Source organism: Babylonia areolata, chromosome 21 (assembly GCF_041734735.1).
Source record: "Babylonia areolata isolate BAREFJ2019XMU chromosome 21, ASM4173473v1, whole genome shotgun sequence".
NCBI classification, from domain to species: domain Eukaryota; kingdom Metazoa; phylum Mollusca; class Gastropoda; order Neogastropoda; family Buccinidae; genus Babylonia; species Babylonia areolata.
Genome location: NC_134896.1, coordinates 40951972 through 40975130, shown reverse-complemented (window position 1 = coordinate 40975130; position 23159 = coordinate 40951972). Strand labels below are relative to the sequence as shown.

Here is a 23159-nt window from a genome sequence, read left to right as displayed (position 1 = left end):
GCAATACAACACAATACAATGCAATGCAATGCAACGCAATACAATACTATGCAATGCAAAGCAATATTGTACAACAAAACACAGCACAAGACAAGACAAGACCTTCAGATGTCTCTGTGATGTACTCTCGCTGGGGAGAACAGAGCGGTCCAAATTTCACACAAAGAAATCTGATGTGACTAAAAAATGTAATACAATACAATACAATACAAAGCAATGCAATACAATGAAATACAGTGTCATTATCAGTAGCTCAAGGAGGCGTCACTGCGTTCTGACAAATCCACATAGGCTACACCACATCTGCCAAGCAGATGCCTGACCAGCAGCGTAACCCAACGCGCTTAATCATGCCTTGAGAAAAAAAAGAAAAAAAAGAAGAAAATAAATAAATAAATAAAAACTAAATAAAATAATAAAAATACAATACAACACAATACAATGCAATGAAATACAATGAAATACAATACAGTACAACACAATACAATACAACACAATGCAATACAGTACAATACAACACAATACAGTACAATACAGCACAATACAACACAGTACCTTCAGGACATCACCGAAGCCGCCTTTGCCGAGCGTCTTCTCCACATGGAACTCCTGAGTCAGCCTGGACTTGCCGCTTCGCTCCATGGACGTCCTATACTCAATGAAGTCCGTTTCATCGTCGCTGTCATCTTTGTCATCGTCATCCCCTGCAAACCACAACGCGTGTTCAACTGCCAGCTTGTCAGTATGTGTTTTCGCCACCCACCAACGTTCACACCGCATAACTAAGAAATGGAAATAAACACAAAACACAAACAAGAGAGGCAAGGCCTTCAAGACTCACTTGTGATAAATTAAGTCCCCTAGCATTAATTACAGAGTAATTTCCCTTCTTTACTATCTGCACCAAAAACGTTTGCAAAATAAATAAAAATTCCATGCTTAGCAAAAGAAGTTCCTGTTTGAACAAAAAATGATAATAATGACTCCTCTTGTTGTTATGTCAGAATAAGAGGTAGTGCCAAGTTTAGAGAATACAAAAAATATAAATATAACAGTAAATGCAGTTTGCATATAATTAGGCTTCTTTTTTATTTTTTTGTGCCCATCCCAGAGGTGCAATATTGTTTTAAACAAGATGACTGGAAAGAACTGAATTTTTCCTATTTTTATGCCAAATTTGGTGTCAACTGACCAAGTATTTGCAGAGAAAATGTCAATGTTAAAGTTTACCATGGACACACAGACACACGGACACACACACACACACACACACACAGACAACCGAACACCGGGTTAAAACATAGACTCACTTTGTTTACACAAGCGAGTCAAAAACGCTGGGTGAGAGCGAGGCCCTCAGGATAAAAAAAAACATGTAAGTAATGCAACTGCTGCTTTGTGAGCTGCACGCTTCTCTTTGGGTCACGCTCTCTTCAACGCCATTTCCCAACCACCTGACCCGTGTAACGTGTGTAACACAGGAAAAATGGATCGCACATTTTTATTCAGAGGGTCTTTTAGCCAACTTTTACACCCTGGTTTTTTTTGTTGTTGTTTTTTTTTCTTTTTCAAATATAGTTTTGCCATCAAGTCCAGCAGTCATTTTGAAGCTGAACTAAGCAAAAACAAAACCTTGAGAATTATATTAGTTCAATACACACAAATAATGAAAAGAGAGACAAAAAGAAAAGGAAAAAAAGTCCCCCCCCCCCCCCCCCACTACCCCAAAAAAAAAAACCCACAAAATGAAAGGAACAAAGAAGAAAGTGAACTCTCACAGCACAGAGACAACCCACACTCAGAGAGATAATTATAATAAAAATAACAATGATAATAATAATAAGAAGAAATAGACAAAGAAGAGAACTTATATCTATATAGCACAATCTTGTCCAGACGCAAATCAAAGCGCTTTCAAAGTCAGTCACAGGCATGCGCAACTGATTCAGAGGAATGAGAGACAAAACTAAAAAAAAAAACATGTGAACAAACAGCTACAGAAACCGCAGAACAGAAACAGAAAGAGAGAAAAGGTGAGGGAGGAGCTGTTTTAGGAAGAAGAAAAAAAAAGGGGGCAGGTTTTAAGCCCAGAATCAAAACAGCTAAGTGCTGAGAGTTGACAAAGCAAAAGAAATGAAACGAAACCAAAGGAAAGGAAACAAATTTTCACTTCACAACGGTAGTGGAGCAAACATAAATGTATGTTTTTTTTAAACATCCGGCCCTCAGAGGGGGGAGCAGCCTTCATTACCCTGCCTGTTGGTGGCGGCCTGTTTCCCCGGAGAGGGAGGGGAGAGAAGCACAGTCAGTGGTTCCTTCAGAAACCGGTGGTTCAACAGCTGGCCCGTGGACCACCGCTGACGGTCATCCCTCGTCAGACACCTGACCACACACACACACACACCAACACACACACACACATACACACACACGCACATACATACACACACACCACACACACACACACCGCACACATACACAAACACACCACACACACACACCACATACACACACACCACACATAAACACACCACACACATGCCCGCACACACACCACACACACACACACACTCACACCACACACACACTCACACCACACACACACACAACCCACCTGCTGTCACAGTCAGGTGCATATGCTTCTTTCTTCCTCACTATTTTCTGTTCTATTTTCTTTCACAAATTACTTCTTATTTCCTATTCTTATCTTTTAACAATCATTTGCTGTCTACGAATCTTTTACTTATTAGTTTAGTTTGTGTAATTACCTAACTGCATTTTGTGGTAATGTTTTATATACAAACCTAGGGTAGGCTCTAAAGGCCTGAGCAGCGTGCTGTGTCTTTATGTGCAGATGCTTAAATACACACATGTGGTGCAGCGCCTGTCTGTCAGATCTTGCCTCAACAGAGAAAGGAAAGACAGGATTGACTTAGAGGTAGAAAAAATCGAACGAATCGAGGGGGCCAAGTCGAATCGAGTACACAGAATGTAAGAATACAATAAACACAAGCCGTATGCAGCAAAATAAGGCCAAAAGAATATGCTTTATAGCCCAAAAAAGCGTAAGATGAGACAGAACGTAAACCTGACATGATGGCGTGGAGAGCCTTGGCCAAATTAATGATTCAGCGCTTATAGCTTTTAGAGGCGTTTAATTGGCTAAGAGCAGACCGGGCAAGACAGGTAATCTTTTCACTGTTAGCTGCGCGAAATTTGGCCAAGCAGAGCAAACCAATAGGCCTAGTTTGCATCAGTTTGACATGGTAAGTATACGACACCAAACTTGGAGTTCCTGGCTGCTCCCTCCCAGTAAGTCAATGTCATCTGCAAAGCGTAGGTTGCAGACTGGTCTTCCTCCTACAGAGATGGTGGTGTGGAAGTCTAGGAGGGTCTCTCTCATGATGTTCTCCAGGAACAGGTTGAAAAGGACTGGTGAGAGTAGGCATCCGAGCTTGAGAAGAGGATCCAAGCATTTGAGATGAAATGCTACCGAAAGCTGCTCCGCATCTTGTGGACTGAACACAAGACCAACGACTATGTCCGGAGCAAAGTCGAAGCCTTCGCCGGACATCAAGAACCCCTCCTGGCCACCATCAAAAGGAGGAAGCTGGCCTGGTTTGGCCACGTGACCCGCCACAACACCTTGTGCAAGACCATCCTGCAGGGCATCACCGAGGGCGGAAGAAAGAGGGGAAGACCAAGGAGAAGCTGGACAGATGACGTCAAGACCTGGACTCATCTGAAGATGCCAGAGCTGGTGTCAGAGGCCGAGAGCAGACCAGGCTGGAGGAGAGTGACGTCTGCTGCATCCCTTGTGTCCCCCCCACAACCTGGTGGAATTGACACCACCTTGAAACTGAAACTGTCCTTCCTTCTCCTCCTCTGTGGCTTGAAAATTCCACATTCAATTGTATGTATTAAAGGGATTTTTTTTATATGTAAGAGCATATGCCATCCAGACACCCATACTGCTATCAGGGGTGTGTACGCTGTGTATGTTGTGTCCATAATCCACTGAACACCGACACGGATTATGGGATCTTTAACATGCATTTTTGATCCTCTGTTTCTTAAATAATTACTGTTTATTCACTGAAACAGGGCAAGCAAATCAATTCCAAACGAAAATCATTATTCGCAGAAAATGTGACATGAATACTGTTGGTGATAAATATTTACTTTACCTTTAACGCACACATTATGACAAATCAAGTTGTGATTGTGTTTGTTTTCTGAAATCCTCCATGCCCTAACAGGGGCCACAGGTTAACTGGATCTTGTCACACACTGGTTTGTCTGAAAACGTCCCTCAACAATATCCAGCAACTGACTTACATTACAATCTCACAAAACACTGGCTGTGTGTTCTTTGAGTTTATGTACTGTTATGTGACTTGAAACCTCTTTTTTTTTTTTTTTAAACAACAAGAACAAAAACTCACTGCACCTGCTCCTGACCACAAACAGTTAACCAGAACTGGCAGGTATGACAACCCCCCACACCCGACCCCCCCACCTCCCAAACCCTCCCTCCCAACCCCCCTCTCTGTGCCCATCCCAGTTGCAGCAAATCACACTGACTTGTTGAGGAAGTCGACCAGTGCAGGGTGCAGGGTGGTGGGAATCTCGGGCACCGTGTCAGTGATGTAGTCTCCAACACTCAGCGCTAGCACTGTCACCCCCTGCAACAAAAAACAAAAAAAACATCACCAGTCTTGTGCTGTCTTCTGTTTTAACACTGTCACCCCCCCCTGCAAAAACCATCACCAGTCTTGTGTTGTCTTCAGTTTTAACACTGTCACCCCCCCTGCTAAAACCATCACCAGTCTTGTGCTGTCTTCTGTTTTAACACTATGTCACCCCCTGCTAAAACCATCACCAGTCTTGTGCTGTCTTCAGTTTTAACACTCTGTCACCCCATGCTAAAACCATCACCAGTCTTGTGCTATCTTCAGTTTTAACACTCTGTCACCCCATGCTAAAACCATCACCCAGTCTTGTGCTGTCTTCAGTTTTAACACTGTCAACCCCTGCAAGAAACCATCACCAGTCTTGTGCTGTCTTCAGTTTTAACACTCTGTCACCCCATGCTAAAACCATCACCCAGTCTTGTGCTGTCTTCAGTTTTAACACTCTGTCACCCCATGCTAAAACCATCACCCAGTCTTGTGCTGTCTTCAGTTTTAACACTGTCAACCCCTGCAAGAAACCATCACCAGTCTTGTGCTGTCTTCAGTTTTAACACTCTGTCACCCCATGCTAAAACCATCACCCAGTCTTGTGCTGTCTTCAGTTTTAACACTCTGTCACCCCATGCTAAAACCATCACCCAGTCTTGTGCTGTCTTCAGTTTTAACACTCTGTCACCCCATGCTAAAACCATCACCAGTCTTGTGCTCATCTTCTTCTTGTTTTGTTTTGTGCTCATGGGCTGTAACTACCACATTCACTTGTATGTACTACGGGTACAGTGGCTGAATGGTTAATGGGACTCTCGCCGGAGTTCCCTGAATTCAAGTTTTCGGTGCACCTGGTGGATTAATGGTGAAGATTTTTCCCATCTCCCAGGTCTACAAATGTGCAGACCTGCCAGTGGCTGAAGCCCCTTCGTAAGTACACGCAAGCAGAAGATCACATATGCAGATCCTGTAAAGATCCTGTAATCCATGTCAGCATTCAGTGGGTTACGGAAATAACATACCCAGCATACAAACCCACGGAAACTGACTATGGCTGCCAGGTAAAAATGGTCACACATGTAACAGCCCACACGTACATTTGTGTGTACGTTGGAGATGCAGCCCACAAACGCAGAAGACTTGCATGTATGAGTGGGCTTTTACGTGCGTAACTGCTTTAACGCTGTCTTGTAGGCAGCCATACTTCATTTCTGCGGACCAACATGCTGCTCTTGTTTTCATAACCCACCAAACGCTGACATGGATTTCATGACCTTTCATGGCTGATTTGATCACATGCAAGCATAGACACTCAAACAGTGTTCAGGCACTAGCAGGTTTGCATATATATAAAGAGGGCGCAAGCCAGAGGGGCATAGGGGAGGTTACCAACTTCCGGGAGGTTATCGGCCGTAGCTACTTTCGTTTTCTCCGCATAAGCGGATAGTAGTTTGCACAGGACAGGAATGTCAGACCCCTGCCGGAGTCTGCACTAGTGGGTCACAGGTTAAGTATGTGTAATTAAAACAGTGTTTAGGCACTAGTAGGTTTGCATATCTCTTGACATGGAAAATTTGGAAAAAATCTCCACCCTTAACCCACCAGGTGCTGTGAACGGGATTCGAACCTGGAACTCTCAGAATGAAAGTTCAATGCTTTAACCTATCAGTTGTTCGGGTATCGTCTTGCACTCTTCAGCTTAACTTCTCTTCTCATGTTTACATGGCAGCAATAAAGTTATCGGCCATAGGCTACTTTCGTTTTCTCCGCATAGGCGGGTAGTAGTTTGCACAGGACAGGAATCAGACCCCTGCCAGAGTCTGCACTAGTGGGTCACGGTTTAGTATGTGTAATCAAAACAAGACTTTTAACTGAAGTTTGAAAGAAAAACAACAACAAAAATCCTTTGGTGAAGGTGTATCTGCATGCACATTGAAATAAGCAGTAAGCAGACAGAGGCTCGCCAACCAGCTGATAGATGTCTTTCCTCTTACTGAGTATCTGTCCTGTTCTTCATGATGCAGACAGGAGGACTCATGCAGTGGAAAAAAAAAGTCTCTAATGCTGCTGATTTTGCGTGCGTTATGTATGTATGTAGGACGAACATTCAGGTTTGAGTTTCTGTCCAATATGTGTGTGTGTGTGTGTGTGTGTGTGTGTGTGTGTGTGTTCAATTAAATTCTCTGTGTGTGTATGTATGTGCATGTGAGAGAGAGAGAGAGAGAGCCATGCGTGTATGTGGTTTCAACTCAACTGTCTGTGTGTATAAAAGAGAAAGAGAGAGAGAACAGAGTGAGAAAAGAGAGGCAGACAGAGAGAAAGAGAGGGGTGGGGGGAACGTGGGGGGAAAGAATGCAAGTCTGTATGTGTGCATGTATATGCGTTGCTTCCAATACAACCCTGTGTGTGTGTTGTGTGTGTGTGTGTGTGTGTGTGTGTGTGTGACTCACCAGCTGATAGACGTCTCCCTTCTTACTGCCCCGGCCTATGGTCGGGGGCATCCTGTCTGTGGAGTCTTCAAACTTCACCCTGATGTGGGTCACGTCGATCTCCCTGTACAGCTCCCGTAACCTGCAAAGTACACAGACACTGTTTTAGAACGTGTCCTCAGAAAGAAAAGATCTGAGCACATCAAAGTACACAGACATCGTTTTAGAACGTGTCCTCAGAAAGAAAAGATCTGAGCACATCAAAGTACACAGACATCGTTTTAGAACGTGTACTCAGAAAGAAAAGATCTGAGCACATCAAAGTACACAGACATTGTTTTAGAACGTGTACTCAGAAAGAAAAGATCTGAGCACATCAAAGTACACAGATGTCGTTTCAGAACGTGTCCTCAGAAAGAAAAGATCTGAGCACATCAAAGTACACAGACATCGTTTTAGAACTTGTACTCAGAAAGAAAAGATCTGAGCACATCAAAGTACACAGACGTCGTTTTAGAATGTGTACTCAGAAAGAAAAGATCTGAGTACATCAAAGTACACAGACATCGTTTTAGAACGTGTACTCAGAAAGAAAAGATCTGAGCACATCAAAGTACACAGACATCGTTTTAGAACGTGTACTCAGAAAGAAAAGATCTGAGCACATCAAAGTACACAGACATCGTTTTAGAACGTGTACTCAGAAAGAAAAGATCTGAGCACATCAAAGTACACAGACGTCGTTTTAGAACTTGTCCTCAGAAAGAAAAGATCTCAGCACATCAAAGTACACAGACACCACTATAGAACTTGTCCTCAGAGACAAAAATCTGAGCACATCAAAGTACACAGACATCATTTTAGAATGTGTACTCAGAAAGAAAAGATCTCAGCACATCAAAGTACACAGACATCACTACAGAACTTGTTCTCAGAAAGAAAGGATCTCAGCACATCAAAGTACACAGACATCGCTATAGAACTTGTCCTCAAAGACAAAAATCTGAGCACATCAAAGTACACAGACATCGTTTTAGAACGTGTCCCCAGAAAGAAAAGATCTCAGCACATCAAAGTACACAGACATCGTTTTAGAACGTGTCCCCAGAAAGAAAAGATCTCAGCACATCAAAGTACACAGACATCATTTTAGAACGTGTCCCCAGAAAGAAAAGATCTCAGCACATCAAAGTACATAGATATCGCTGCAGAACTTGTCCTCAGAGAGTAAAGATCTGAGCACATCACTCCTCTTTTGCAAAATCTCCATTGGCTCCCTGTCTCACATAGAATAGCACAAGATCAGCACTCTATTTTATCATAAATGTATTCACAAATCTGCCTCTTCCTATCTCAGTGGCTGCCTCCACCTCTACACTCCATCTCGCTCTCTACAACTGGCTTCAGATCCGCTCTGATAGCCAGATTCAAAACACTCCACTGTCAGCCACCATTTTTTCTCTGTCTCTGTACCCTGCATTTGGAATGAACTTCCTCTTTGCTTCATCAGGTCCCCTCACTTAAAACCCACCTCTTCCCATGATGGCATCCCTCCCCTGCCTCTCCCTTGTCTTCAGTTTCTCCAGTTCAGAGTTATGCATGTGTGTGAATGACTGGAGTGAAAGCGCTTTGATTTGTCTCTGCACAAGATTCAGAGCAACATCAATAATGATTAAAAGAATACAAAAAAGAAATAAAAAGTTTCCCTAAAAGCAGGGATGAAAAGAAGGGAGAAAGAGAAAAGGTTAGTATATCTGCTGTCTGAGGAGTTTGGGTGCTGGAATCACACACATAGATAATCACAAAAATACCATGATGTTCAAAGGGAATCAATTTGCTGGGGTTTTTTTTATTCTGACTGATATAAATTTCGCTTGTAAGAAGAAGCCCATTTATTGACAATATAAAAGACTAAGAGAATGTGAATAATGTCTGTGATTTAAGACTCAAAAACACTAACCTCTTGTCAATGGCATAATCACTAAGCCGCACTTTTCCTTGACTGTCCACAAACACACAGGACGCCTGAAAACAATCATATAACAAGCAGTCAGATAACATCTTGAATTAATCATAGTAAAAATACATACAAGAAAGCTGAAGAGAAAAATAAGAACGCGTCTTAAGCTGTGGTGTTCAAGTATAATGTGAAAATTCAGATATGAGCTGGCAACCAAACGTAAGCATTTAACATCTGGCTTTGGTAATGCAAGTATTCAATTTCATCCTGTATGATCATGTATAAACCTGACTTAATGATTATCTGACTGTATGTTCTTGACTGAGTAATAGTTTCTAAATCATTTACTAACCCTTTCACCGCCAGTCAGAGTGAAAAATTCCCTTGTGCAATGAACACAGAAAATATGGTGTCTAATAACAGCTTGGGATTCCCCCTGTGATGTGTAGAAATAATGACCTATCCTACCACTGAACATAAAGAGCACTAGGTTCATGGATAACAGACCAGTGATCTGGTCACCCTTCAGTGACACGGGTCCTCTACCTAGCTGCTGCATAAATGCTAGTCTGGCAGTAAAAGGGTTAATAGTGTTAAAAGTTTCATTAATTTATCACTGTTTAAAGCCCAGCTTAGCACACAAAGGCCTCATCAGGACCTAAAATATTGTCAATACTGATCCTGTAGAACCTGAAAGTAAACCTGAACAAGAGAGGCAAGGCCTTCAAGACTCACTTGTGATACACTTTAACAAAAATCCAAGCTTTTTATGTATTGTGTATAATTTCAAAATGTAATGTTTAAGATGAGAAAGATCAGTTTAAAGCAAATTAAGTCCCCTAGCATTAATTACAGAGTAATTTCCCTTATTTACTATCTGCACCAAAACGTTTGCAAAATAAATAAAACTTCCATGCTGAGCAAAAGAAGTTCCTGTTTGAACAAAATATGATAATAATGACTGCTCTTGTTGTTGGGTCAGAATATCAGATCAAAGTGCCAAGTTTAGAGAATACAAAAAATATAAATATAACAGTAAACGCAGTTTGCATATAATTAGGCTTCATTTATTATTTTTTTGTGCCCATCTCAGAGGTGCAATATTGTTTTAAACAAGATGACTGGAAAAAACTGAATTTTTCCTATTTTTATGCCTAATTTGGTGTCAACTGACAAAGTATTTGCAGAGAAAATGTCAATGTTAAAGTTTACCACGGACACACAGACACACACAGACAACTGAACACCGGGTTAAAACATAGACTCACTTTGTTTACACAAGTGAGTCAACAAGAAAATTAAACACAAGCACTGCCATATGAATGCACATAAACCATTGACATGCCTCTGACATTCACCACTCCATCTTTTTTTTTGTCAGAGGATTAAAAAAAAAAGTTAACACAAACGTTTATGACAATACGCAATAACATAAAATCATACATATGCTTATCGTACAAAGTAACAGGCATACAAAACCAAAAAATGCCAAAAGGCAACTCACACGTCCCAGGCACAAACAAGAATACAACATAGAAAGAATGCCTCATTATCAAGTCTTGAAAAAGACAACAACAAAAAACATATTCAAGGGTTTCTGAAAAAAAAAAAAAAACACCACCAAAAATGGTGAATGGACCAGCAAGAAAGTTTGACAGGAGGAGACGACAGAAAGACAGAAAAAAAGAAAAGAAGAAGGCTAGTAACAAAAGAAAGTGTCAGAAATGAGGAAATTCATGGCACAGAATTTCCAGAGAGGGGGGAATACTCCTTCGTTCGTGGGCTGCAACTCCCACGTTCACTTGTATATGTACATGAGTGGGCTTTGACGTGTATGAATGGTTTTACCCCGCTGTGTAGGCAGCCATACTCCGTTTTCGGGGGAGGGGGGATACTACTGGTACTATTTGGAAAAGCACATGCCATCTCCATGGGGTGGGGGAACTTCCAAATTGTGAACACTGACAACTGAAATGGTAGTGTATAAGGCGACTTTGAGGTATCGTATTAAACAGATCACGTTTTACATTATAACATCAGTTGAGAGCTGTTGCCAATTTTCCCACATAACAGGAAATTGATTAACCTTACTCCTTGACCCAGTTCGAAGTGGACAATCAATTTTCCCACACAACAGGAAATTGATTCACCTTACCCCTTGACCCAGTTCGAAGTGGACAATCAATTTTCCCACACAACAGGAAATTGATTAACCTTACTCCTTGACCCAGTTCAAAGTGGACAATCAATTTTCCCACACAACAGGAAATTGATTAACCTTACTCCTTGACCCAGTTCGAAGTGGACAATCAATTTTCCCACACAACAGGGAATTGATTAACCTTACCCCTTGACCCAGTTCGAAGTGGACAATCAATTTTCCCACACAACAGGAAAATGATTAACCTTACCCCTTGACCCAGTTCGAAGTGGACAATCAATTTTCCCACACAACAGGAAATTGATTAACCTTACTCCTTGACCCAGTTCGAAGTGGACAATCAATTTTCCCACACAACAGGGAATTGATTAACCTTACCCCTTGACCCAGTTCAAAGTGGACAATCAATTTTCCCACACAACAGGAAATTGATTAACCTTACTCCTTGACCCAGTTCAAAGTGGACAATCAATTTTCCCACACAACAGGAAATTGATTAACCTTACTCCTTGACCCAGTTCGAAGTGGACAATCAATTTTCCCACACAACAGGAAATTGATTCACCTTACCCCTTGACCCAGTTCGAAGTGGACAATCAATTTTCCCACACAACAGGAAATTGATTAACCTTACTCCTTGACCCAGTTCGAAGTGGACAATCAATTTTCCCACACAACAGGAAATTGATTAACCTTACCCCTTGACCCAGTTCGAAGTGGACAAGTCCACTGTGTTGTCCTGACATGAACTTAACTGCGTGGACGGAGACAGGTGAAGGAGAGTGGTGGCGCTGTCTTCACTTGTGCCCAAACAGCATCAAGATAGATGAAGGTGAAGGTGAATCGTGTGACTGAGAGCATCAAGTCTAAAATATCTGGTGCTGGGCTGTGTTTTTCACACCGAAACTTGGCGGTGAAGGAGTTACAGACGTGAGCCACTCACTCTGAACAGCTTGTGAACAACAGTGTGTTCATGCAGATTGTGTGTGTGAGCCACTCACTCTGAACAGCTCGTGAATGATGGTGTGTTCATGGAGATCGTGTGTGTGTGAGCCACTCACTCTGAACAGCTTGTGAATGATGTGTTCATGGAGATCGTGTGTGTGTGAGCCACTCACTCTGAACAGCTTGTGAACAACGGTGTGTTCGTGCGGATAGTTGGAAGGGTTTGCAGAGCCACTTCTGTCTGATTTTCATGGAGGTTTCCCGGTTATTTTTAGTGACAACCAGATAGGCATGTGTGTCTCCATTTCCTGTTGTTTATTTTCCAGGTCACCTAAAGACCGAAATTTCGTCATGGAAATCGCTGTTCTGACGAAAGGAGTTCGAACATTGTCGGTGACTATTTTTGCAAGTTATCAAGATATATTTGGTTTTATAATAATACCCATTATTAGCTTTAGTCTTATATGTTTACACTGAGCATGTTTCTTGTCACATATCTACCATTACGTATTCAAACTGATGCATTTATAAACCCTGCCGAAAAGTTGTTCAAACACAGGCAGTGCAAACTCAGAAAAGCTTGCTATGGTGGTGGGCTGCCCATGACGTCGTATGATCTACTTCTCGCTCTGTAAGCGACGAAAGGTCCACCATGAAAGGCCTGCCAACCCTCCCTAGTGTGAGCCACTCACCCTGAACAACTTGTGGACGACGGTGTGTTCGTGCAGGTAGTGCAGGGCCTGCAGCATGCCCTCCGTGTGCTGACGCAGCGTCTCCATGGGAACCGCCTTACGCCCACGCAGGTTCAGACCCAGGTTGCTGCCTCCGCAGTACTCTGACAGCACCTGTGTGAGCGTCGCACAGTGTGCACAACTGATGACACTGGTTTTATCAATGTTCATTTTTCTGGATTCTTTCTTCTCTCATCCATTGGTTCTTTAACTCTCTCCATATGAACGGCGAAAGACAACATTAACAGCGTTCCACCCCAATTACCATCATCAAAATATTGCAAGCGGAACGCTCTTATACTGAAGAGGTGAATGTTGACAAAGAATACCACAGTTCTGATGACGGAAGCTAAAGGTTGGGTCATTCAGACACCCACTGGACATCCAAGGGGTCTGTGTAGAGGAGAAGAGAGGACTGGCCGTACTGAGTGAGTTAATTCCTGCACCCACACTTTCATTCATCCATCTAGCATGCATTTCGTTTGCGGTCGTTATACAGAGTTACAATCCAATGGGCAAGATACAAGGAATGTGTCATGGAAACATTATCAAATAAATGTTGTGGGCAATAACATTTTTCCAACGGTGATATCAAGAAGGATGTCTTCACAGTAAAATGCCAACAGCACTACTCAACAGAATTTAAAAAAAAAAAAAAATAATGAACGCATGGGATAAAACACAAATTGGTGAACAAATAAGCACACACACACACCAACACCCCCCCCCCACACACACACACACACAGACACACACCCCACCCCACCCCCCCCCCCCAAAAAAAATTACCATTCACTGTCTTTCCTCCCCCATCCCCTTTGTTTCAGGAAGTTGGGGAGGGGGGAAGAGGGTAGCAGTGGTAGATGTGATCACTGGTGTCAGTCCACTTTGTGCGGAGGTCTCTCCCTCCTCTTTCCCCTAGTTTCTCCACCCCTCTCTCCAAATCCCTCTCCATCTCTGCCCATCTCTCTCCCTCTGTCTCTCTCCCACCCCCTCCTCCTCCCTCACTATGTTCCTCCCTGACCCCCCTCCCCATACCTCTCTGTTCCTCGTCATCTTTTGAGATGATGACACTGACTGTTCTTTTTCAGTTCTCCTCAGATGGTTTGTGTTCTGATGTACTGACTGTATGTCTGTTCTTTCTCCTTCCCCTGGTGTGAGGGATGTCAGTGCCGTCAATGCTAAACTTCACCCAGTTAGTGCACTGGAAAATGGAGAGACTGAGAGAAAAGAGTGATTCACTTCACACATGTATTGCGTGTCCACATGCGCAGACATGTGTGGTGTGTATGTTTAATGTGTTGTGTGTGCGCACACATGTGCAAGTGTGTATCCATGGGCTTTACTATCTTTCAATGAAATACATTTTGTTGAAAAACAAAACATTCAATTACGTGCATTAGCACAAAGTTAAAAAAACAAATCAAATGGATGATATCTTTTCTATTGTTCAACTCCTTCTAAAGGTAAACTATGACCGGCGAGAACTCAAGCACACGGCGATAACCAGACTCAAGCACACAACAATAACCAGACTCAAGCACACAACGATAACCAGACTCACTCAAGCACACGACAATAACCAGACTCAAGCACACCACAATAACCAGACTCACTCAAGCACATGACAATAACCAGACTCAAGCACACCACAATAACCAGACTCGAGCACACAACAATAACCAGACTCACGTGGACTGTGATTTTTCCCGGGTCCCGCACGTACCGGAACCCCAGGTACCTGATAATGTTGGGATGGCACAGCCGCACCATGGTCCATGCCTCTTGTTCAATGCTCTTCACCTGAAAATAAAACAACAACCAACCATCGTTCCGACTCAGGTGCTGTCACCTTTTGACTGAGCTCTCTATGACTGAGCTCTCTACGCTAAAACACCACCACCATTCTAAAAAAAACACACCGCAACTGTCAAACACACAGACAGAATAATCAACACCACATAAAGACAATGTGCACACATATATCAGAATATTCACTCATTTAAGCATGCACAGTTCCCATAAAAAAAATGGATCAGTACACTGACTTAAGACAATACATTAATACTGAGTGATATGTCTCACAAGTCTCAGCTACGTTTCTCTCCTCCACAGATCAGCTTCCCATAAAAAATGAATGAGGAGAACGACTTAACAGACAGTCAATAACAAATCAGTACTAAGTGATATATCTCACAAAGGACTGCTAAGTTTCTCTCCTCCACAGATCTGCCTGACCTAAAGCTGAGTCAGATTTTCACATGGCGGTCATACTTTCACATGGGTCATGCTTACACTTAGTCAAACTGTCAAACCTGTTTCAGGTAGCCACGCCCTCACACCAACACCCACCTGTCTGAGCTGAGGCCACACCCTCACATGCCACCCATCCATACCTTAACACCTGTTTGAGCTAGGCCATGCCCTCCCAACCACCTACACACACACACACACCCGTTTGGGGTAATCCACACCCACACACCAACCCCACACGTCCACCTGTTTGAGGTATGCTACACCCTCACACCAAGCCCTCACACCCACCTATGTGAGGTAAGCCACACCCTCACACCAACCCACACCCACCCACACACACCTGTTTAAGGTAAGCCACACCCTCACACCCACCCACCCACACACATCCCCGTTTGAAGTTTGCCACACCTTTGCACCCACCCACACCCACCTATTTGAGGAAACCTGCACCAATCCCTATTTCTCCAAACATTGACATGCTTTGAATCATCAACACACACACACACACACACACACTCACACACGCACATGCACACACACACACATAAACACACACACACACACAACACCCCAACCCGACACCCACACATACAAACCTGTGCCCACCCACACAACACCCACACCCATACAAACCTGTGCCCACCCACACAACACCCACACCCATACAAACCTGTGCCCACCCACACAACACCCACACCCATACAAACCTGTGCCCATCCACACAACACCCACACCCATACAAACCTGTGCCCACCCACACACAACACCCATACAAACCTGTGCCCATCCACAAAACACCCACACCCATACAAACCTGTGCCCACCCACCCACAACACCCATACAAACCTGTGCCCACCCACACAACACCCACACCCATACAAACCTGTGCCCACCCACACACAACACCCATACAAACCTGTGCCCATCCACACAACACCCACACCCATACAAACCTGTGCCCACCCACACAACACCCACACCCATACAAACCTGTGCCCACCCACACAACACCCACACCCATACAAACCTGTGCCCACCCACACAACACCCACACCCACACAAACCTGTGCCCACCCACACACAACACCCACACTCATACAAACCTGTGCCCACCCACACAACACCCACACTCATACAAACCTGTGCCCACCCACACAATACACAATACCCACACCCACACAAACCTGTGCCCATCCACAAAACACCCACACCCACACAACACCCACACCCATACAAACCTGTGCCCATCCACACAACACCCACACCCACACAAACCTGTGCCCATCCACATAACACCCACACCCATACAAACCTGTGCCCACCCACACAACACCCACACCCATACCAACCTGTGCCCACGCACACAACACCCACACCCATACAAACCTGTGCCCATCCACACAACACCCACACCCATACAAACCTGTGCCCACCCACACAACACCCACACAAACCTGTGCCACACCCACACAACACCCACACCCATACAAACCTGTGCCCACCCACACAACACCCACACCCACACAAACCTGTGCCCACCCACACAAACCTGTGCCACACCCACCTGTTTGAGGTAGGCTATGCCCTCCTTGTCTTCGTCCAGGTCGGCGGCCCTGACGTGCGACTTCTTGGCCACGGTCCTCCACTTGAACACCCACTCCGTCACCGCCACCGTCTCCCCCGTGCTCTGGTCCAGTCCGCAGTACACTGTGCTGCCCCCACCCCCCTGACCTGAACACCCCCACCCCACCACGCACAGGTGAAAACGTCAGGTGAGATACACATCAGTAATGGCAAAACTGATGAGTCAAACTTGAAACATCAGCTTAGATACAAATCAGTAATCATGCAAACTGACTGGTCAAACTGAAATGCCAGGTAAGATATAAATCAGTAATCGCAAACTGATCAGCCAACTTAAAATGTCAGGCAAGATACTTCTTTGTTTGTGGGTTGCAACTCCCACGTTCACTTGTATGTACATGGGTGGGCTTTTACGTGTATGACCGTTTTTACCCTGCCATGTAGGCAGCCATACTCTGTTTTCAGGGGTGGGTAAGATACAAATCAGTAATCACAAATTTATTAATCAAACTTAAGATATAGTCAACACAAACTGATTAGTCAACTTAAAATGTCAGGTAAGATGCAAATCAGTAATCACAAACTGATCAGTCTACTTAAAATATCAGGTAAGATACAAATCAGTAATCCCAAGCTGATTAGTCAACTTAAAATGTCGGGTACGATACAAATCAGTAATCACAAACAAATTTTTAGTCAACTTAAAATGTCAGGTACGATACAAATCAGTAATCACAAACAAATTTTAGTCAACTTAAAATGTCAGGTAAGATACTCATCAGTAATCACAAACTGATTTTAGTCAGCTTAAAATGTCAGGTAAGATACAAATCAGTAATCGCAAACAGATTAGCCAACTTAAAATGCCAGGTAAGATACTTCTTCTTCTTCTTCTGCGTTCATGGGCTGCAACTCCCACATTCACTAGTATGTACATGGGTGGGCCTTTACATGTATAAACATTTTTACCCTGCATGTGGGCAGCCAAACTCAACTTTCGGGGGTGTGCATGCTGGGTATGTTCTTGTTTCCATAATCCACCAAACGCTGACATGGGTTACAGGATCTTTAACGTACGTATTTGATCTGCTTGTGTATACGAAGGGGGTTCAGGCACTAGCAGGTCTGCACATATGTTGACCTGGGAGATTGGAAAAATCTTAACCCTTTACCTACCAGGCACCATCACCGAGACTCAAACCCCAGGACCCTCAGATACAAATCAGTAATCGCAAACTGATTGGTCACCTTTTTGCATAAATGAAAACTAGTCATCTATGACTGTACAGATGTGTATTTGATTTTTGTTTTTGTTGATATCCTTATGCAAGAATTAAGTGTGATGTTCACTTACAGAACATTTAGGGCCCTTTCATATATTTGTAAAAAAATCTTAACAAATGACTAACAACTCTTCATGATAATATTCAACCTATGTTCAATAATAGCATTAAAGAAAATAATCAAGCACAAAAATCTTTTTTGTTTTAATGCAGTGCAAATACACACACTGACCATCTCATTCTCACACAGATTTCTTCATACATGCATTCCCCCCCCCCCCCTCTCTCTCTCTCTTCTCTCTCTTTTCTCTCTCTTACACACATAAACTTATATGTATTTTACTTCATAGGCACTTGTACATACACTACTGCTTTCACACACACACTGACACACACACACAGAGACACACACACACAAAACACACACACACATAACACACACAAGCAAAACACACACACACACACACAAAGTGGATGCACACTCAGTTTCACCTTCAAAAGATCAAATGCACAAACATGCAAAAACTCACTCTTTCACACACACACACACACACACATACACACACAAACACCCCCACAAAAAAAAAGCATTCCTCCAACCCACCAATCTCACACATGCACCCCCCCCCCCCCACCACACACACACACACACACACGCACACCTCCCACACAAACCACCCACATTAACAGCACAGGTTCGAACCCCCCCCACCCCTCCCGCCCCTCACACACACACACACACACGTACTGGGCTCCTGTTTGCCTCGCTGCACATGTCGCTCCCCCTGCCCCTTGTTGAACACCAGCGTGCACACCGCACTGCTGTTGTTGGTGTTGTTGGTGTTGGTGTTGTTGTTGTTGCTGCCCCCCCGCCCCCGCACCCCCACCACCTCATCCACCTCCGACTCGGAGTGTCTCCTGGGGGTGCTGGTCAGTCTGTCACATCAATCGTTGATCAGTGATCAATCACTGTCATGTCAATCATCAACTGGTGATCAATCACCGTCATGTCAATCATCAATCAGTGATCAATCAGTTTCTGTCACATTCATCATCTATCAGTCATTGTCATATCAATCACTGATCAATCACTTTCTGTCACATCAATCAATCACTGTCATATCAATCATCAATCAGTGATCAATCATTGTCACATCAATCAGTGATCAATCACTGTCGCATCAATTGTGAATCACTGATGACTGTCATATCAATCACCAATCAGTGATCAATCACTGTCATATCAATCACCAATCAGTGATCAATCACTGTCATATTAATCATCAATCAGTGATCAGTCACTGTCACATCAATCATCAGTCACTAATCAATCATGGTCATATCAATCATCAATCACTGATAAATCACTCTCATATCAAACATCAATCGTAGTGATCAATCATTGTCATAACAATCACCAATCAGTGATCAATCACTTTCTGTCACATCAATCACTAATCAATCAGTCATATCAATCATTAATCACTGATCAATCACAGTCATATCAGTCATCAATTGGTGATCAATCACTGTCATATTAATCATCAATCAGTGGTCAATCACTGTCATATCAATCACCATTCACTGATCAATTACTGTCATATCAATTATCAATCACTGATCAATCACTGTCATATCAATCATCAATGATCAATCACTGTCAAATCAATCACTAATCAATCACTGTCATATCAATCATCAATCAGTGATCAATCACTGTCATATCTATCATTAATCACTGATCAATCACTGTCATATCAATCATCAATCACTGTCATATCAATCATTAATCAGTGATCAATTACCCTGTCACTTCAAACACAGGTCACTGATCAATCACTCTCTGTCACATCAATCATACATCACTGATCATTCACTATCGTGTCAAACATCAAATCACTGACCAATCACTGTCTGTCCATCAATCACTCTCTGTCACATCAATCATACATCACTGATCATTCACTTTCGCGTCAAACATCAATCACTGACCAATCACTCTCTGTCCATCAATCATCAATCACCGATCAATCAACTCTGTCACATCAATCACTGATCAATCACTCTCTGTCCATCAATCACTGATCAATCACTCTCCGTCTATCAATTATCAGTAACCAATCAATCAATTCTATCACAACAATCACTGATCAATCATTCTCTGTCCAATTATCAATCACTGATAAATCAACCCTGTCACATTAATCACTGATCAATCATTCTGTGTCCATCAATCACCAATCACTAATCAAACACTCTGTGTCCATCAATCACCAATCACACACATACACATACACATACAAGCATACATGCCCATGACACACACACACACAGAGTCATAACTTTCCCCATCCACGCTTCCTTCCACCTGCCTCCCCCCCCCCCCCCCACCCCCACCTTTCCCTTCCTACATGTTTTTTTACCCCCATCTAACATCACTTCAGAGTAGAAAGACGTGAAACTTAAAGACTACTTATTGTGCATGTTTTGACGCCTCCTTGAAACAACCTGACAACTCCAGAGACACCAACCCCTGTCAAGTGTTTGTAGGATCAGTCAGGAAATTTGGTAGGAAGATTCTGAATTTGGATGGAACACGCCGGCTCTGAGCCAAAAACCAGCAAACTTACATTTAATCTTCAAGGCATACAAACAATGTAAACACACACACGATCAGCTGAGCATCATCATCACGTGAGACCAAGGTTAGCAGTGACTGCCCTGGCCTCGTGATTGATAGGTCTAGAGCGTCTGGGTAATGTTACGACAGGAAAGTATGTGACCAAGCTATGTAGTCGAAAATGAACTCCTCAGAACAATTTTGACGTTGGCGTAACGTCGACACAAAAAATGCGATCAAGCATAACAAAATACAGTGGAAACCTCAGTTTCGATACCCCTCCACTTCTGTGCTTGGGGTGAGTCCTATCAATGTCGTCAGTGTCGGCAGATTCATGGGGGGCTATTGTTTGAAGGACGTGGTGGCGGTCTCCACTCTGGGAGGGACGCTCACTCAGTCTGGCTCCGCGACTAAGCCATTATTGTCGTTAGTAGGGGGCTTAGTAGGTGGTGTCCTAAGTATGTTAAAACAGAACAGGCACCACTGAACACCACCGAAGTGACTCAGCAGCAGTGCAGGGTCTCCTCTGGTGTGTGGCCTCCTGGCGACCTAACATCGATGGTTCCCTGTGGACTGCAGACGCTGGAACCGCGACGGACGAACCCGGGTGTGGCCGTGTATGGGGGGAATCTAAATGAGCGGCGTGGGAGTAATGCCACTGAAACGGTGCAGATGATGGGGCAGCAAAAAACAACAACAAAAAAAAAACCCAGTGGAAATCGTAACAGTTGGCATCTCTACAACTCTTCCCCTCCCGGAGTTACCTTTTCCTGGGTGTGGGAGCGGCGTGGGCAGGACACAGAGGGGTGACAAACACTGAGGACTGGGGGGCAGCGTCCGGCGGAGAGGTGGTGGTGGAGACGATGGGGCTGATGGTGGAGGTCCATGAGGAGGAGGGCATGGGTGGGGACCCTGACACACCCTCCTCTCCCTGCCCATCACAGAGAATGTCTATTACATTGGTAGGTAGGCAGGAATGTTTACATGAGGTTGGTGTGCAGGAGTGTTTACATTATGTTGATAGGCAGGAGTGTTTATATGAGGTTGGTAGGCAGGAGTGTTTACATGAGGCTGGTAGGCAGGAGTGTTTGTTGGTAGGCAGGAGTGTTTACATGAGGCTGGTAGGCAGGAGTGTTAATGTTGGTAGGCAGGAGTGTTTACAGAAGGTTGGTAGGCAGGAGTGTTTATGTTGGTAGGCAGAAGTGTTTACAGGAGGTTGGTAGGCAGGAGTGTTTATGTTGGTAGGCAGGAGTGTTTATGTTGGTAGGCAGAAGTGTTAACAGGAGGTTGGTAGGCAGGAGTGTTTATGTTGGTAGGCAGGAGTGTTTATGTTGGTAGGCAGGAGTGTTTATGTTGGCAGGCAGAAGTGTTAACAGGAGGTTGGTAGGCAGGAGTGTTTATGTTGGTAGGCAGGAGTGTTTACATGAGGCTGGTAGGCAGGAGTGTTTATGTTGGTAGGCAGGAGTGTTTACATGAGGCTGGTAGGCAGGAGTGTTTATGTTGGTAGGCAGGAGTGTTTATGTTGGTAGGCAGGAGTGTTTATGTTGGTAGGCAGGAGTGTTTATGTTGGTAGGCAGAAGTGTTTATGTTGGTAGGTAGGAGTGTCTACATGAGGCTGGTAGGCAGGAGTGTTTATGTTGGTAGGCAGGAGTGTTTATGTTCGTAGGCAGAAGTGTTTATGTTGGTAGGCAGAAGTGTTTATGTTGGTAGGCAGGAGTCTTTACAGAAGGTTGGTAGGCAGGAGTGTTTATGTTGGTAGGCAGGAGTGTTTATGTTGGTAGGCAGGAGAATTTATGTTGGTAGGCAGAAGTGTTTATGTTGGTAGGCAGGAGTGTTTACAGAAGGTTGGTAGGCAGGAGTGTTTATGTTGGTAGGCAGGAGTGTTTATGTTGGTAGGCAGGAGTGTTTATGTTGGTAGGCAGAAGTGTTTACAGAAGGTTGGTAGGCAGGAGTGTTTATGTGTTTATGTTGGTAGGCAGGAGTGTTTATGTTGGTAGGCAGGAGTGTTTACAGAAGGTTGGTAGGCAGGAGTGTTTATGTTGGTAGGCAGGAGTGTTTATGTTGGTAGGCAGGAGTCTTTACAGAAGGTTGGTAGGCAGGAGTATTTATGTTGGTAGGCAGGAGTGTTTATGTTGGTAGGCAGGAGTATTTATGTTGGTAGGCAGAAGCGTTTATGTTGGTAGGCAGGAGTCTTTACAGAAGGTTGGTAGGCAGGAGTATTTATGTTGGTAGGCAGAAGTGTTTACGTTGGTAGGCAGGAGTGTTTAGGTTGGTAGGCAGGAGTTTTTAAGTGTTTATGTTGGTAGGCAGGAGTGTTTATGTTGGTAGGCAGGAGTGTTTACAGAAGGTTGGTAGGCAGGAGTGTTTATGTTGGTAGGCAGGAGTGTTTACAGAAGGTTGGTAGGCAGGAGTGTTTATGTTGGTAGGCAGGAGTGTTTAAGTGTTTATGTTGGTAGGCAGGAGTGTTTATGTTGGTAGGCAGGAGTGTTTACAGAAGGTTGGTAGGC

General features: G+C 43.8%; 1 protein-coding gene across 1 annotated transcript in view; it reads right to left on the bottom strand.

Annotated features, from left to right (window-relative positions):
• LOC143296624 (eIF-2-alpha kinase GCN2-like) overlaps positions 1-23159 on the bottom strand; it is a 71587-nt gene that overhangs the window by 35238 nt on the left and 13190 nt on the right. The window contains exons 6-15 of the mRNA XM_076608653.1: positions 21417-21583; positions 18781-18968; positions 16730-16896; positions 14601-14711; positions 12870-13022; positions 9072-9136; positions 7133-7253; positions 4585-4685; positions 2252-2382; positions 556-704 (exon numbers count right to left, since the gene is read on the bottom strand). Coding sequence (XP_076464768.1) covers positions 556-704; positions 2252-2382; positions 4585-4685; positions 7133-7253; positions 9072-9136; positions 12870-13022; positions 14601-14711; positions 16730-16896; positions 18781-18968; positions 21417-21583 — 1353 coding nt within the window. The remainder of the gene's footprint in view (positions 1-555; positions 705-2251; positions 2383-4584; positions 4686-7132; positions 7254-9071; positions 9137-12869; positions 13023-14600; positions 14712-16729; positions 16897-18780; positions 18969-21416; positions 21584-23159) is intronic.